The 18,062-nt window shown below is 43.3% G+C and overlaps 1 protein-coding gene across 1 annotated transcript in view; it reads left to right on the forward strand.

The window, feature by feature from the left end:
* The first annotated feature begins 6,202 nt into the window (after positions 1 to 6,202).
* Positions 6,203 to 18,062, forward strand: part of Znf22 (zinc finger protein 22) — a 28,134-nt gene continuing 16,274 nt past the window's right edge. The window contains exons 1-2 of the mRNA XM_057776114.1: positions 6,203 to 6,386; positions 8,137 to 8,892. Of these exons, the coding sequence (XP_057632097.1) occupies positions 8,221 to 8,892 (672 nt within the window). The 5' untranslated portion in view covers positions 6,203 to 6,386; positions 8,137 to 8,220. The remainder of the gene's footprint in view (positions 6,387 to 8,136; positions 8,893 to 18,062) is intronic.

Genomic DNA, 18,062 nt, shown 5'->3' on the forward strand with positions numbered 1-18,062 from the left:
CCTCATCAGTAAAATGTAGGTAATCATAGTTTCTACCTCAAGGGTGATAAGAGTCATAGCTTACTGCAGTACAAACAACGCCAGAAATCTCAGCACCACAAGAGACCTTTCTTCTCTCAAAAGTTGTAAGACTACCATAGTAGCCATGGTGTGTTCGTGTGATGCAGTTCCACATGTGTTCTCATCCTGTGTCCCAGGCTCCTTAGGGCATGTCATTATTGAAGAAGAGGGAAAGAGCGGGGGTACGTATCTGTGGGCCACCGTGCACCTTCCATCCACTCTTGCTCTTGGCCAGTGTACGTCCTTATGTGTAGATGCACACACCCCTCACTAGGTTCTCAACGTTCTGGATGCTCTCATGCAGTTCCTCATGTGGTAGCACACAATAAACTATGTTACACTAACATGTGACTTGAGGGGATGGAACCTTGGGGGTTCAAGTCCTTTCTCTTTTTCCCTTTTCCCATGTCTGCCCTAGGCCTCTCTCCTTGCATACCTCCCATTCTACCTGCTTGCAGTGACTTTACTCTTTTCTAACCTGACATTTTTCTCCTTTCAAAAAATCCATCATCCTTTGGCTGACTCCCCGGTCTGAATATCTTTGGGCCTTCTACAGCTGGCCCAGTTGTTTTTCTATACAGGAAAAGGGAATAACCTATCTTTAATTGGGACATCAAAAGAGTTATAATTTGTGACTGGTAGTGTAGTTTTGCTCTTGGATGTTTCCCCCCCCCAGTATCGCCCACAGCTATTGCCCCCTCTCACCACCAGCACAACGACCTGTAATAGCAACTTAGCAATAAAATGATCAACAGATCATGTTTCTCATGTGTTATGCAAAGTTCCTGGCCCAGTTTCATATCTATTGCTGTGATAAAACACTAACTGCAAGCAACTTAGAGGAGAAATGAATTTATTTCAGCCAGCAGGACACAGTCCATCATTGAAGGGAGTCAGGGCAGGAACTTAAAGAAGAACTCATGGAGGAATTCTGCCTGCTGACTCTCTCACTGGCCTATTCTTCGCTAGCTTTCTTGTATGGATCAGGATCATTGCCCAGCGAATGATGCTACTCCCCGTAGTCTGGGTCTTCTACAGCAGTGAATAATCAAGACAGTCCTTCAGTGCTCATGGGCCAGTCTGGTGTGGTAACGCCCTCAGTCAAGTCTTTCCTCTCAGATGACTCTAAGCTGAGTCAATTTGACAATTAAAGCTAATGGAGACAAAGCCATACATTATTTCATATCATCTTTAAGAAAGTCCAGATGGTGTCTGTCTTATTGAGTTGATGTCCATGATGCAAACATCATTAAGCTCAGTTGTCTATCATCTGCAGAGGTGGCGCCCCCCGCTGAGCAGAACTCTTTAACCAGAGATAAGAACTGAAGCGATTGTCTGGCCTCCCTTTCCCTATCTGCACTAACATGGTGATCCCAGCTTTGTGATCAAGAAAGTAAAGGCATTTTGTAAGCGAAGAAGCACCTTCCTGGCTTGTTCATGGGACGAATGTGTACCAAGAACCTGCTGCCTGCTGAGCACAGGTCTTAGAGCTGGGGCTACAACGAAGATTGCTATGCACCATGTCAAACTGTGTGTGCTACAATCAGGTTGTTGGCTTTTGTTTTGAGACAGGAAGACTTTGGAAGGCTTTGGCCAAGGAAGGGCAGGATCTACCTTGGTTTTTAGAGATTCACATTGAGCTGTGAAAGGAAACTTGCTAGGAAGCAAATGCAGTAATCTAGACATGGGGAACGAGGCTCTGTGGAGGGTGTAGGAGGAGAGCATCGAAAGGGCTTGATTCTGAACATACTGTGAAGATAGTTCCAACAGAATTTGATCTGGAGAAGTGAGGAATGAGGAACTAGAGAGACCCCTGGCAGTCAGACAGAGTCTGTCTTAAATAGGGTTGCTGTTGCTGTGAAGAGACACCATGACCATGGCAACTCTGATAAAGGAAAAACATTTACATTTTCATGGGTTTATTTTCATAGGTTCATTATCATCAGAGTGTGACAGACATAATGGCATGAAGGCAAAGTGCTGGAAAAGAGCTGAGAGTCCTGCATCTGGACCCACAGGCAACAAGAAGTGGTCTGAGATACTGGACATCGCTTGAGCATATAAGACCTCAAAGCCCACCCCCACTTCCTCCAACAAGGGCAGACCTACTCCAACAAATCCACACCTACTAATAGTGTCACTCCCAATGAGCTTATGAGGGCCAATTACATTCAAACTAGCCCAGGGTCTGTGATGATTTTAGTAGGAATGGTCCCCATAGACGCATGTGTTTGAATACTTAGTCCATTAGAAGGTGTGGCCTTTTGGAGTGGATGTGGCTTTGTTGGAGAAAGTGTGTCACTAAGGGGTGGGTTTTGAGGTCTCAGAAGCTCAAGCCAGTTCACTTCCTGCTGCCTGTAGATCTAGATGTAGAACTCTCAGCTCCTTCTCCAGAACCATGTCTGCCTGCATGTCACCATGCTTTCTGCCATGACAATAGACTAAACCTCTGAAACTATAAGACAGCCTCAATTAAATGTTTTTCCTTTATAAGATTTGCCATGATCATGGTGACTCTTCATATCTAACTAAGATAGGGTCACAGATAAATAATAAAGCTGGTAGACTCCTCGCTTCTTTTGTACCATTCTGACCTGAGACAGGGGAGGCCTGGTGGAATTTTCTTCTACCAGCAGGGACACCTCCTTCTGGTTGACCAGTCCAGGCTATTCAGATAGGTTCAAAACCAATCCTGAGTGTGTTTACCTAAAGTTATGGGTCTGTCAGCTATTTCTGTGATAAACACCATAATAAAAAGCAACTTGGGAAGGAAAGGGTTTATTTCTTCTTATACTTCCAGATAACACCCATTACGAGGGAAGTCATGACAGGAACTCAAGCAGGGCAGAAAGTGATGGAGCAGTGCTGGCTTCCTCCCCACAGCTCTCTCAGCCTGCGCCCTTATATACCTCAGGGCCATCTTCCCAGGGGTGTCATTACCTGCAGTGATCTGGGCCCACCCACATCCATCTTCCCAGGGGTGTCATTACCTGCAGTGATCTGGGCCCACCCACATCAACCATTAATCAAGACAATGCCCCACAGACCTGCCTACAGGTAGATCTTAAGGTGGAGGGTGTTTTTCAATTGAGAATCCTTCTTTGTAAACGACTCTAGCTTGTGCAAGAAACCCAAAACACTTAAAAACACTTAAAAATCCCATGGGATTTGATTTCTGAATACCCCTTCTACCTTGTGAAGAGTCTTTATATATATATATCTCGTCTCTCTCTCTCTCTCTCGCTCTCTCTCTCTCTCTCTCCCCCCCAACCCCCCATGACCTGCAAACACAGACTTAAGGTTACTCCAAATATCATGTTCCAACATGGGAGCAGTTCCATGAAGATTTTGTAGTAACAGAACAAAGAAAGTCATAACTCAAGGCACTTTGAAACAAACTGGTGGAAACAGGGGGTGGGAGTTACAGGAATGTAGAGAAACCTCAGCTGCAGGCTTCAGCACCATTGAAGACTCTTGGATTTTTGGTTGTTGAAAATATGTTTTTTGTTAAATTAACATATCCCAAAACATGTGTCTATTATTTATCTGTCAGGATGTTACTCTGACAGAGGTGGGCAGAGGAGTCATGTGGGAGTCCCCTCTGTGTGCTATGACTACCATTGGTAAATAAACAAACTGCCTTGGCCTGTTGATAGGGCAGAACTTAGGTAGGTGGAGAAGACAGAACTGAACGCTGGGAAAAAGGAGGCAGAGTCAGAGAGAAGCCGTGTAGCCCCACCAGAGACAGATGCCAGAACTTTAGCCAGTATTCCATAGCTGCATAGCAATACACAGATTGATGGAGATGGGTTAAATTAAGATATAAGTGTTAGCAAATATGGAGCTAGAGATAAGGGGCCAAGCAGTGTTTTAAATAATATGGTTTCTGTGTGTTTATTTCTGGTCTGAGCTATCGAGAAGTTGGGAACAAACAAATGGCTCCTTATAAAAGAGGAGTAGTTATTTAGGGGGCTGAAGATATTCCCCAAAACGTTATAACTGGGCTCTGGGCCTGCAACATTGCAAGCTCTTGCTAAAACAAAACAACAAACAAACAAAAAAAACCTGTTGGATTATATTCCTAAAGCTAGACCCCAGGGTTTATTCAGAAGGGGGAACACCCCACCCTGCTGTCAGTGGGGGACTTCCTCCCAGATTAGGCACAAACCATACCCAAACATCTGTTTTCAGAGAGAGATCCTGTATTAAGGGGAGAAGAAAAGTTTTTCTGACTCATACAGAAAACAGCAGCAAGTAACCCTGCAGGTGTAATTTTTCTTTCTTTCTTTTTTCCCCCTTGGTTTGTCAAGACAGGGTTTCTCTGTGAAGTTTTGGAGCCTCTCCTGGAACTAGCTCTTGTAGACCAGGCTGGCCTCGAACTCACAGAGATCCACCTGCCTCTGCCTCCTGAGTGCTGGGATTAAAGGCGTGCGCCACCACTATCCCGTTGCAGGTGCAACTTTTAAGAGGCGAGGAAGGGGAGGTCTGTGCTAGAATGGGCTAGGGTGTGGTGGTAAAGGAGATAAGGGACAGGGAGAAGGGGAAGGGGACAAGGGAAAGGGGGAGAGGGACAAAGGTCTGCCTCTGCAAAGAGAGGAGACAGACATGGCACATAGGCAAATGGAGATTTATAAACGTAAAGGATAAATCCTGTGTTAGGATGATGTGTTTAACTTTAATTAGGCATGTTCATTAGGTGAACCAAAGGGGGCTTCTGATTGCTGGACTTTCGTAGTCAGCCTCAGGAGGAAGAAGTGGCCAAACAAGGGAAGAGACTTGTTGACTAGCTTTAGGAATGTAGTCTAATGGTTTTTAGCAAGGCAGAGGAAATTAGGGAGGAAGCAAGGCTCCCAGAACCACAAGTTCCAGTGGGCTAGTGTCCCTTCATATACCCTTGTTTGGCCGCTTCCACCTCCTGAGGCTGACTACCAAAGTCCAGCTATCAAAGTATTGAAGTCCAGCAATCAAAGGCCAGCTTTGGCACATCTAATTAAAATGCCCAATCAAAATTAAACACCTCATCCTAATATGGGGTTTCCCCCTTTATCTTTTTAAACTGCCATTTTCTCATGGGCACATCTGTTTCCCCTCTATCCAGAGGCAGTCCTTCCTTCCCCTGCAGAACAAATACCCCCTTCCCCTTCCCCCTTGTCTTTGTCTCTTATTGCCTGCTCTCTGTACCTCTGGGGCAAATCAATCTCCTTTGTGCTGAGAACTTGGTCTTGGGGGTCCTGAGCTCATACCGAACCTTACAGGATCCGAGTGAGGTTGCCAGTGAGGGAGTCTGCAGCATGTGGATGAGTCTGACCTGAAGGACTCCTCAGGGGAGGAGGTAAACAAGCGCCTTTCCAAACTAGGCTGTCACTCACAGCGTGAACTTGAACAAACTTCCTCTCCAGGCTGAGGTTCCTGCCTAGTAAGTTGTATGTGTTTATTTCCTTCTGGTAGGAGGGGCTCATGCAAAACCACATCTCTCACTTCAAAGACCTAACAGTTTACCCTGGAGTCAAACATGAGTGACCATGGCCCAAAGAAAACCGATTTAAATTACCCAAATTCCACGTTCCAACCTGCAACTATTTTCCTGACGGTTTTACAGTATCAGAACAAAGAATTTCATACATCAAGACACTTTTAAATACTTCTGTGGAAACCTCATAGAGATAGGTTAAAGCCCAGGAGAGACATCTGAGTTGTAGATCTTATCGGATAGCATTCTTAGCCTTCTGATTGGAGAATGGGATTTTATTAAATACATTCCAAAGGTGTTTTATCTGTCAGGATGTTACCCATTCGTCCACAGAGGTGGGGTAGGTACAGACGTGTAAGGGGCTAACGCAGCCCAAGATAAACAGGAATTATGCTCTGGACCTGCAACATCTCAATCTGCCTTCATCACTGCAGCGTTAATCTGTCAATCAGCCTCTGCAGACAGTGTCTTCCAGAAATTCTCGACTTTAACACCTTAGGCTGATGTTATTTCTTTATACTAGATATTCGGTACTGAGAATGCAATTTACAAGTTGGACAGGCTGGGCTGGGAAAACAAAATTAGCAAATGCCAGGTTCTGTGTGGGTCGACTGGACTACAAAGAGAGCAGACAGGCCTGGTGATCGGTCCTGGAGTCGGCCTTCCGAGTAGAGGAGAGAAATACAAAAAAAAAAAAAAAAAAAAAGGACCACCGGAAGAATCGGCACAACTCGGTGGTGCGGGCCGAGGACCATAGAGGGTCTCTCCGCCTCTTCCTAGAGCGGCCGGCAGCTCCGCAAACAGCCCGCACTTCCGGCGGGCGAGGCGGGAGGCGAGCACCGTGGCCGCCTGCACGGTGAGTGTGCTCCGGGCTGCGGGTCGACCTGGGCGGGTGTCGGGTGGGACTGCGCTGGCCACGGAGCCGAGCCGAGCGGCCAGGGTGAGCGTTCTCGGCCTGGGCGCCTCCGCTTGTCGCGGAGAAGGACTCCATTGTAGGAATGCTTAGGCTGCACCGGGCCTTTGTGAGCGACTTACAGGGAGCCGGTGGACGCTTTGTTGCTTTCGTAAATGGGTGAGGAAGCAGGTGCACGCCGACAAGACGGGTTCCCGGCACCGGGGCTCCACCCCCCAGCCTTACCGAGCCTCTCTCCTACTGGGGAACTCAGAACACCGGACTTGGTGTTGGAGGAGGGGGCGATGGGCCCCCAGTTCTGGCCAGTGAGAAATCGGGCCCCGGAGGCGGCTGGCTCCTGGGTTGGGATGGGCGTGCTAACTAGCATTGTGTCTGTGTTTACAAACCCACAAACGGAGATGATGGCATAAAACTGAATAAAACCCTGAAAAATAAAATAGCGCAAATAGGCAGCCTGCAAGTATGATTACTTCATCCATAGGTAGATTTCATAATCCATCAGTATCCAATCAGTTGTGGCTTCCTCGGTATTTAAAAAGATGTGCTTAAAAATGTATGATTACCATTATAACTATTTATTGAGTACCATGTACCCCACACAGTGTCTGCTGTGTGTTAGGTGGTCTGTCATAACTGAGACAGTTAACGGGCAGTGATTGCTCTTGCTCTGTGTTATTTGCAGTTTTCTCTTTCTCTTCCTGTAAGTACAGCAGATAAAATTATTAAACACCCAGAAAAAGTCCTGAGCACTCCTAACGCTTACAGAGGTATTATACAACAAAATGAAGAGAAGGGGGGGAAATGTCATTTGTGTTTTTAGTTACTAACTTTATATGCTTATATGGAAGGAAACTCAGGACAATTCCTGACTTGCAAGTAGGCTTTCTAACCCAAGACACCCATAAAGGTTTTTCTATGCTGCTCTGTTTCTCCCATATTGTCACCTATGTGAAGGTGTGTGTGTGTCTGTATGTGTGTATGGGGAGGGGGTTGTTTTGACATTTTAAACAACTTCCAGACAACCTTAAATGTAAACAAATAAAATTAATTAGAAGCTTAGAATTGTCGCTTCTTTCTTGGCTCAGCGCAGTCTCAGGAAGGAAGACTAAAGCATTCCTTCAGATTTTTCTCACATGTACTTACTTCTAATTCTTTTTACAGAGTAGCTTCCATCTTCAACACAATTTGCTAGGTTATGATCAACAGAAATAGCCAAGCAAGTAAAAATAGATAGGAATCTATGGTAGAGTAGAATAATCTTTCATTTCTTACAAAATTGAGTATCTTAGGTCGCTGCTATTAAATGAGAAATGTAGCAGTCCACACTGAAGTGAAATACTCTACGGCAGAAAGTTTGATGGTCTTTTGCAGTTATTTTTCTATTCCCACTGAAACTGTATCTTGTTTTCACTTTTCGGTCCTTCAAAATACTCTCTGTTGCTGCTCCCTAACACGTTCATGTTTCTCTTCATTCTTTCTTTTGCCTGCCCAATCATAGTAAATTGATGATGGTAATACTGAGTTTAACTTGTGGAGTTAGAGTTAACTGGCATGTATTTGCCGCTTAAAACGCCATTTGTTTTGTTTTAGGTGTGCTTTGATTTAAATTTGGATGCTATTTTGGTTGACTGAAGAGGTGTGTTAAGGTTGAGTAACAGGTGATCTGTGTTTTTTCTTTTTCTTCTATGTGCAGAAAATTCTGAGTTGCGTCTCTCTAGGCTATGAGACCTTAGTTCAGAAGACAGTACAATCTCGACGATACATTTGCTTATTCACCATGAGGTTAGCAAAGCCTAAAGGGGCTATTTCTCGAAGCTCAAACCAAGGCAAAACCTACGAGACCAAGCGTAAGACAGGCCGCCAGCGGCAGAAATGGGGAATGACCATTCGATTCGACTCCGGCTTAAGTCGGCGGAGAAGGAACGTGGATGAGAAGCCCTACAAATGTAGTAGATGTTCCAAGAGTTTCGGTCAGAGCTCCACTCTTTTTCAGCACCAGAAGATCCATACAGGAAAGAAGTCCCATAAATGTGCTGATTGTGGGAAGAGTTTCTTCCAGAGCTCGAACCTCATTCAGCACCGGCGGATCCACACTGGGGAAAAGCCCTATAAGTGTGATGAGTGTGGAGAGAGGTTTAAGCAGAGCTCCAATCTCATTCAGCACCAGAGGGTTCACACTGGAGAGAAGCCCTACTGCTGTGACGAGTGTGGCCGCTGCTTCAGCCAGAGCTCGCACCTCATCCAGCACCAGAGAACCCACACCGGGGAGAAGCCCTACCAGTGCGAGGAGTGTGACAAGTGCTTCAGCCAGAGCTCTCACCTGCGGCAGCACATAAAGGTGCACAAAGACAAGAAGCCACGCAAGAAGGGCAAGAACGCCAGGGCCAAAGCTCACCCAGTGTCCTGGAAAGCTGGTAAAGGGAGGAAGGCAGTGGCCGGGCTCCGCCAGGTGAAGGGTACTGCTTCGGGTCTTTTTAAAAAGAAAAAGTGAAAGACAGGCAGATACGCTCTCTTAAGAACGAGGCTGCTTTATAGTAGAGCACTTAGATTTCGGGTCCTTCCCTAGCAGGGAGACGTCAGGAGTCTCGTGACATTGGGCTAAAACTCAGTCCAGCTGCCCTCACTTCTTTAGAAAAATAATGCATTTATGTGACATGGAGCACAAAGAATTGAAAAAAATGTTTGATGAGGCTATAATATCCTTGGCCTCGGTTGAAATTTCTCCCCTCTGTTTTGATAAAAAGCATCAGGTTTTCATGATTCACAGGTGTGCCGATGATTACTCTGATTTTAGGAATTTCTGTAGATGCAATCATTAAAGAAGAAGGAATGAATTCTCACGTTCTGGAACAGACTATATTTTATGTTTTTTTTAATGTTCTGTAGTTTATTAACATTAGTTCAAGTGTTGACTCGGCATTTGACATAAAATGTGTTAAGTTGTAGATGTTTTTCTTTTCTGTTAGTGTGTATTATATGAAGTAATGAGTTTCATTTTCTCCATTGTGTATGATGTAGCTATGTGATGTACTTTGCTCGTATCCAGCCTTCTTACCCTTACCTCCACCTCCCAGAGCTCCCTCCACTTAGAATGTTTACCCTAGGTTCTGTAAGGAGAGACGATATATTCGGTTATTTTCTTGAGTCTGGCTTACTTTGCTTAACGTAATGATCTCCAGTTCTTCCCATTTTTCTTCACACATGATTTTGTTGTTTTTGGATAAATAATAGTTGATTGTAGCATTCGAAGGCTTTAATGCCAACCCATTTAGTTTGTTTCCTTCTACTGTGTGATTAAAGGGGTTAAAAGGTCCCCATGTGGCTTTTTTTTTTTAATTTTTGTCTTGTTTGTTTTGCTTACCACTTTCTTAGAGATTCTAAGGAACCCAAAATGAGAGAGCACAGACTTCCTCTCCCTGACATGGTTTGCGATCGTGTCATTGCCATGGCACGTGTTTTCTTGAACTTGGGTTTACATTGAATCATGCCAGTGGCCTCTTGGCATGCTCTTGTTCTCTTCCACACAGCTCCTGCATGAATAAACTGTATTTTACCAAGAAGGCCTCAGCTTGCTCCTGCCTGAAGAACTGCAATGTCATAGACTGTGCTTTGAATATCTCTGACTGTCTGACAAATGTTTGTCCACGAGTTTGTCCAGCACACTGAAGCCCTGTTAGAATTTACCTGTTTAAGACTCACATACGTCCGTCTTCCGTCAGAACAATACCAAACTGCATTCCCGATCAGCCTTGAGTTTGATGTTTTGTTTATTGAATGCTAATTTTTTTCTGATTTTTTATAATATCAGTTCTTCTTGTATTAATGACAGTTATCCTTAAAAATAAAGAATGAGATATTTTTGCATATTACTATTTTCTATTTTCCTTGTGCGAAATTGTTTGCAGTGAGTTTGAAACAAATCACAGCTTTTAGAAGACTCTTCTTTTTCTGCTCTTTTTGATTTCCTCAGATCTGATGTCACCTCCCTCCTGCCCCTGTGCATGTACATGGAGAGCATAGCATGTGGCCTGTTGACAATAGTTACCTCCAGCATGACATCCAAAGTGCCCTGTGAGTGTAAGGCTGTTGCAGTCATCCTAGACATCCTGTTATGGCCAAATCACTATACCAGGGGCACGCATGGGATCCTATTGAGCATCTGTCAGCATTAGGTTTGTATCTGAGATAGCTTCTGTGAGGGGAAGTTAACCCCATTTTCTTAGGTTCTGTGAATTTCTTATTCTGGTGCCAGCCATGAGGTTTCTGCCACAATAAGGCCTTTCAATTAGTTTTGATAGCTTACACTCTTATCTAATAGATCTACCTATGTTCCTATTCAAACAAACTCCTTGGGTTTTAGTATAGTTTGTTTTGTATGTATTCTGAAAACTCTAAAGCTAGAGGGCATCAAAGACGTGATTTATATGAGTCTTCTCTGGTAACCAGTGTATCTTGTGTTTCTTTTTAGAAATTAAAAATTGAAAGATCACAGCTGTGTAAAGTTAATAAGAAATATGCTAATAGAAATTAGATACCCATGTGCGTTTAATAGGTGTCATTTCTGAGAATATAGATTCATTGTATAGAAATGTGTGCTTCAACCCCTGTATTCTGTTGAGTTTCCAGGCTTAGATGTTGACCAACACAGTTCTTGTTAAACTGCAGACGTCTTCCCCATCTAACCCACAGTGGTCTGGGCATGTTAGGGATGTGCTTTATCACTGAGCCACATCCCAAACTCCACCAGACTCATTAGCCTCGTGTTTTATTGAGAAAACAAGAAAAGCTCCAGAGGTTTTGTTTGTTTTCTGTGGTGTTTAAGTATACCCAAAATGTTTTCTGCCCAGTGAGTAAGATGAGTTAAGAGTGGCTTGGCCTGAAACAAATGGCAAGCTGAATACAAATAGGAAGGCTGTTTAGAAGCCTGAGGTAAGGGTGCATGAGGGCTGTCTTCATAATGGCACTGCCATCTCCTTTTCTCTTGGTGCTGTGATACAGTCTTGGTGTGAAGCCCAGGCTGACCTTGAATTCATTCCCTTGCTTGAGCTCTCCAGGTGCCAGAAGTCCACAGAAGTGCTGCCAGACTCAGCATGGCTTCCATTTTGATTCTACATCACCATTCCCAAACCCTTTACTCTGAAGACATCAATGATCATCTCATCATTTGAGCTTCATGTTCCCTTGTCATGAGGGTGAGGTCCACCTTCATGTGTCGGGTCACAGATGCTAAGGAATTAATGCCAAATTCAAGCCGTTAGAGATATGCAAACGTTAGGTGTGCAGACAGGACTGCTAGACCAAGTCTACCTGGAGCACATGGTTAATTCTGTCCTGTTTGTGATATCCGACAACTCTAATAGTAATATCATTGAGTTCTTTTGGTAGAAGTTGTATATGTGCAGAATATTAGCAGACAACAGTTACAAAGTTTTGCAGATAGCATATAAAACACAACAAGAAAAATATTCGAACACTAGTTTGAATTAACCCATGGACAGAGACGTGGGTGGTATTGCTAACAGGTCCAGTTCAGAGGACACCCGCTTGGGAAAGAGTCCTAAGCTTTATACTATAGAAGGCTGGTAGAATGCACGAGCATGTAAGGGAGCTACAGCATCACTGCAGGGAACTACACAGAGTCCTTATGTATTTACTTCCTACTTTTGAAGCAAAACTTAGTCCTTGACTTAGTAGGATAATATATCTATAGCACTGATGAAAACCAAAACCTTAGGAATCTTACACATTAAGGAACAGTGCTAGTGACACAAACATTAGCATATGTACAGGTAGCCTCATGTAGTGGGAGCTGTGTGCTGAGTTTCTACCGCCCCAGCTCCTGGTCCGCCTGGCTAGCTTATGCCCCAAAATAATGACACACAAACTGTATTCTTTTAAACACTGCTTGGCCCATTAGCTCTAGCCCTTACTGGCTAATTCTCATATCCTGATCAACCCATCTCTAATAATCTGTGTAGCATCAGTCTTACCAGGAAAGATTCAGCATGTCTAACCTGGCGGCTTGCTTCATGGCTTCTGGCTCTGAGAGGAGCTGCCCTGCATCTGCCTGGGAGAGGGGAGCATGGCGTCTGTCTCTGAGAGGAGCTGCCCTGCATCTGCCCGGGAGAGGGGAACATGGCATCTGAGCTCACTTCCTCTTCCTCCCAGCATTCTATTCTGTCTACTCCACCCACCTAAGGGATGGCTATCAAATGGGCCAAGGCAGTTTGTTTATTGACAAATGACCTTCCTCCATCATTTCCCCTTTTTCTGTTTAAACAAAAAAAAAAAAGGAAGACTTTAACATAGCAAAATTACATATAACAAAACAGTTATCAAGTAAAAATTACAGTATTTGCATCTATTTTATCTTTATCATAACTAAGGAAAACTATAACTATTTATTTATTCTTCAACTCCATCAAAGACTCCAGAAGGATATAATATTACCTAAGTAAACAAGAAATAAGAAAACTCTAGAAATGACAGAGACATCTCGCTGCCTGGACAGTCACCCAAAGTTTTTTTGTACTGTTGGGGCATCCATCTTCGGCCTTCAGGCCCATAGTATCCAGCAGACATTTCAATGAAGCAGGAAATTTCAAAGGCAGTTCAGTCACTATCTGCTGTGTCCTGCAGAATGTCTCGCAGACTCTTTCATGAATCAGGAACCCTGAAAGATCATCTCACCTTTAGGCAAGTTCAGCAGTCCTCTCTCTGTGGGTTCTTTGTGTCCAGTTTATGCAACAGTCCAGGCAAGAGCAGTTTCTTGCCCACATGGATATCAAACTCCATAAGGATGCTCTTCGATGCCCATCTTCTTCTTCTTGAAGTAGATTGGTGCTGCCAGGAGCAGAGTGTCTCATTGTCTTGAAAAACCCTAAGTTATTAAAACACTTAAATGCCATATTCTGCAGTCTTTGAAAGATATGAAGAATGCCTATCTAGCTGAAATATATCTATGCACATCTAGAAAATCTAACTAACATGACTAAAAGCTTGACAATTATCGATTATCCATTAACAACCTATATACATTACATTTTTAAATGAACTATACAATCACAATACTTTAAGATTAGAAATATGCATATACATATAACAAAATTGACTTTCAAATCCACACCAATGCAAATTATTCATATCTATAACATATCCCCCTTTAAATGTAAAAGAACATTTATAAACAATATTTGGGAACATGGGCGCAGTTTTTTTCTCCAAACTGCTTCCTGCTGAATGGGAGTGCTGTATTCAGATCTTTCATGGTGTAACCTGTGTGTCAGGGTCATCTCAGTCGGCAGTTGAGTGAAGTAATTTTTTGAAGGTGTTCACAGCAACCTTTCAGGAGGGCGTGGTCTATCATACCATATTGGGATCGAAGAAGCAATCCACAGTGTCTCATCCTCTGTGAAAACAAAAGAAGAAACTCTTTTCCAAAGTATCATATCCTTAGATCCAAATTCTGAAGTCAAGGTATTTTGAAAATATCTATCTTGGATTAGTTCAGCAACATTTATAAACAAATATCTTTTAGCATCTGTTGCTCCTTCCTCAGCATTCAAACAATTCAAACAGAGCATAATAGCATATAGTATCAAGATTCTCATCGTATTTTCCATCTTTGTGCGGCTTTATTTTAACCTCTATTTCGTTTACTTTTACTTTTATTTTATATTTTCTGTATATCTTCGTCCTGGAATAACTCTTTAGACCAGGCTGTCCTTGAACTCTCAGAGATCCTTCTGTCTCTGCCTCCTAGGCATTGGGATTAAAGGCGTGTGCTACCACACCTTGAAGTCACAGAGGTCAATCTCCCTCTGCCTCCAAAGTGTTGGGATTAAAGGTGTGTACTACCACACCCAACTACTTTCTTCCTTTCTTTCTTTTAGCCTGCATGTATTTTTTACACATTGTAAATCATTTAGAAATTTTCTTTTGTTTTGTTTTTGAGTCTCTCTTTACTGCATCTCTCTCTTTTTTTATCTGACCACATGAGCCTTCAAATTACTGAGCAATAGGGGTAGGATTAAAGCCGTGGCTTTGCCAGCTAAATCCAGCCCATTCCTTAGCTTTCCAGCCTCATGGCGGAGGTACCGGCTGTAGCCACGTTTATCACCACAACTCTGTGACGTTTCAAGGTCCTTGCCAGCAAACAAGCTACAACACTCAAATGCTCTCTCTGTAGCTGACCTCCTGCCTCAAACAGTCAGAGTTTGCCCTGGCAGGACGACCCAGAAAGACGGCATTTTTAAACAGCGCATTTTTTTCCTGCTACGGCTGAAAACCGAAAAGCATGCGTTCAGCTTTTATCAATACCATTTAAGTGTTTTGTGGCAGGATCTCTTAAGAGAGCTGCAAGTTTTTGCAGCTAAAACTGAGTCAGGAAGCCTCTCTTAGATGAGAGCGCTTGCTTGCCTCTAGCAAGCAGAACAGAACCAAGAAATTGCTGCTACCAAGAAAATATGCTTTACTCTATTCTTTCCCAAGCTTTCTGTGGAGTCAGTTGTCCACACGTTGGGGGCCATTCTGTAGTGGGGAGCTGCGGGCCTCTTCCCACAGCCCGGCTCATGGCTGCCTGGCTAGCTTATGCCCCAAAATAACGACACACAAACTGTATTCTTTTAAACACTGCTTGGCCCATTAGCTCTAGCCCTTACTGGCTAATTCTCATATCCCGATCAACCCATCTCTAATAATCTGTGTAGCATCAGTCTTACCAGGAAAGATTCAGCATGTCTAACCTGGCGGCTTGCTTCATGGCTTCTGGCTCTGAGAGGAGCTGCCCTGCATCTGCCTGGGAGAGGGGAGCATGGCGTCTGTCTCTGAGAGGAGCTGCCCTGCGTCTGCCCGGGAGAGGGGAACATGGCATCTGAGCTCACTTCCTCTTCCTCCCAGCATTCTATTCTGTCTACTCCACCCACCTAAGGGATGGCTATCAAATGGGCCAAGGCAGTTTGTTTATTGACAAATGACCTTCCTCCATCAGCCTCATATACAAGACCAAAATAAGACAAATAGATGTGGGCTAGGTTTACAAATAGCAGGACTATCTATGGCAGGTTCTCACTTCTCCCTCTCTCTTTCTCCCTCCCTCCCCCTCTCCCCAAATGGAACTAATTAAACAGAGCAGGACTTTAAACATGTACTGGTCCTACATCTGTAATCTCACGGAAGCAAGAGAATAGAAGCTCAAGGTCACTCTCTGATACATAACACTTTTGAGGCCAGCCTAGTTAGTATATGTGAGATCCTGTCTCCAAAAAGAAAAAAAAAATTCTATTGCCTGTTTTATGTGTTGAAAATCCAAACAGGCCTGTTATAAAATGGAGCATGGGCCACTGCATTCACTACATATCTTTAGTGAGGAAGGATGCTAAAACAGAGATCCCACACTAGCTCAGAATTGAGTATAATAAAAGGTTATTTAAATAGTGGTAGACTCACAGATCACAATCCTTTGCTGGAATGGGGAACAGCGACCAAATCCTGCAGCCAGAAAAGAGGCCGGACATGCACTTTACATGGGCATAAATAGTATAAGAGGCCACGCCCAAGGGGGTGGGTAACTTAAAAGCTACTGGCTGTAGGAATTCCTACAGCAACTCTGCAAACTCCCATATAATATCAAGCTCAAATATGCATCTCTACACATTTCCACCACAGATATATATATATATATATAATATATAATATATATAATATATATATAGTATTAGATGGCATTAAATGTACTAATATCACCTAAAATGATTGTAAAGTAGCCATCTAGAAGATTTAAGCAAGTAACTTAAATGAACTTGATTTTATTTGTTGTTGTTTTCTTTTTTTGAGACAGGGTTTCTCTGTGTAGCTTTGACTGGAATGCACTCTGTAGACCAGGTTGGCCTTTCAAACTCACAGAGATCCACCTGCCTCTGCCTCCTGAGTGCTGGGATTAAAGGTATGCACCACCACCACGTGGCAGAATTTAGACTTTTAAGATAAGTTTACTAAGTCATCAAAACTCTGGCAAATTAGCACAAAACAGCAATTACTTTAATAAGTAATAAAGTCTTTTCTAAGATAATTCACTTGTATAAATGTTTCTAAGAGCAGAATAATGTTTTAAAGGCTACTTGCTTGAGATACAGAGTAAGTAGCTAGTTATACTGTACATGGAATCTTGACCTTAGGAAGTCTTTAGAGGGTTGAGAGTGAGAGATCAGTTGGTGCAGTAGTCATTCCCCTGTACCACACAAATGGTAAAAAGTGCCACTTGTCTGTAATCCCAGCACTGTAACCCCAGCAGGAAGGTCAAGATCATTTTTGGCTACTTAGCGAGTTTGAGATCAGCCTGTTTTGTTGTTTCTGTTTGCTTGTTTTAAATACGATAAATAAATTTGCATTTTGAAACATTTTACAAAAAATGTTGGGGGACTGGCAAGGTAAATATGCTTATCCCAACACCTGACCCCCTGAGTTTTGTCCTGAGAGCCCACATAATAGAAGGAGGGAACTGACTCCCACAATTGTCTTCTTTACACATGGCCTCCATACATAAATAAGAGTAAGACATTTTTTTTTTTAAGTAATAGTGGGTCTCTCAGCAGAAGAATGGATAAAGAAAATGTGGTTCATTCATACAATGGAGTTTCAGTAGTTAAAAAAATACATCATGAAATAAGCAGGCAAATGGATAGAACTAGAAAACAATCGTCTTGAGTGAGATAATGTGGTCCCAGGAAGATAAACATGGTATGTACTGACTCATAAGTGGATATTAGCTGTTAAGTAAATGATAATCATGCTACAACCCACTGCCCCAGAGAGACTCTCAGGAGGCACATGGATCTCCCTGGGAAGGGGAAATAGAACAGATTTTGCAGGTGGACTGGGGGTGGGTGGGGATGTGAACAGGATGGGTCAGGTTGTAGGGGATGGAGGAAGAGAGTACTAGGAGAGAGGATTGGAACTGGATAGCATTTGAGGGATGATGAGGAAACTCCCTGGCATCTATGAGGGCTACACTGCTGAGGTGATGTGGGATTCCCCTCTGTATGCTGTGATTGCCATTAAGAAATAAAGAAACTGCTTTGGGCCTATGGCAGAGTTATAGGGGAACAGAGCTAGGTGGGGAAAACTAAGCCGAATGCTGGGAGAGAGAAGGCAGAGTTGTAGAGAAGCCATGTAGCCCCACCAGAACCAGATGGAACTTTAGCCAGTAAGCCACAGCCACATGGTGATACATAGATTAATAGAAATGGGTTAAATTGATAAGTAAGAGTTAGCCAATAAGAAGCTAGAGCTAATAGGTCAAGCAGTTATTTAATTAATATAGTTTCTGTGTGATTACATTAGTTTCTGGGAAAAAAACAAGTGGCCTTCCTCCAACAAACTGGTGCCAATGTGGTTGACTAAAATCCATTTAAAACCTGAGAGGGTTTGGAAAGGAATTCTAGACACAAAAATACAGAGTTTAACACAGCTTCTTGCTATTTGCTGGTGATATGCTACAGTCCATTTAAGAGAGGTTTTCCTGACTCAGCAGCAGCAGAAAAAAGAGCTGCATCTTTTTGAAATGCCAGCTTTCTTGTCCATGCTGCCAGTGCAACCTCTGGCTCTTTCAGGAGACTGAGC

The sequence above is a fragment of the Chionomys nivalis genome, chromosome 1 (genome assembly GCF_950005125.1).
Source record: "Chionomys nivalis chromosome 1, mChiNiv1.1, whole genome shotgun sequence".
NCBI lineage: Eukaryota > Metazoa > Chordata > Mammalia > Rodentia > Cricetidae > Chionomys > Chionomys nivalis.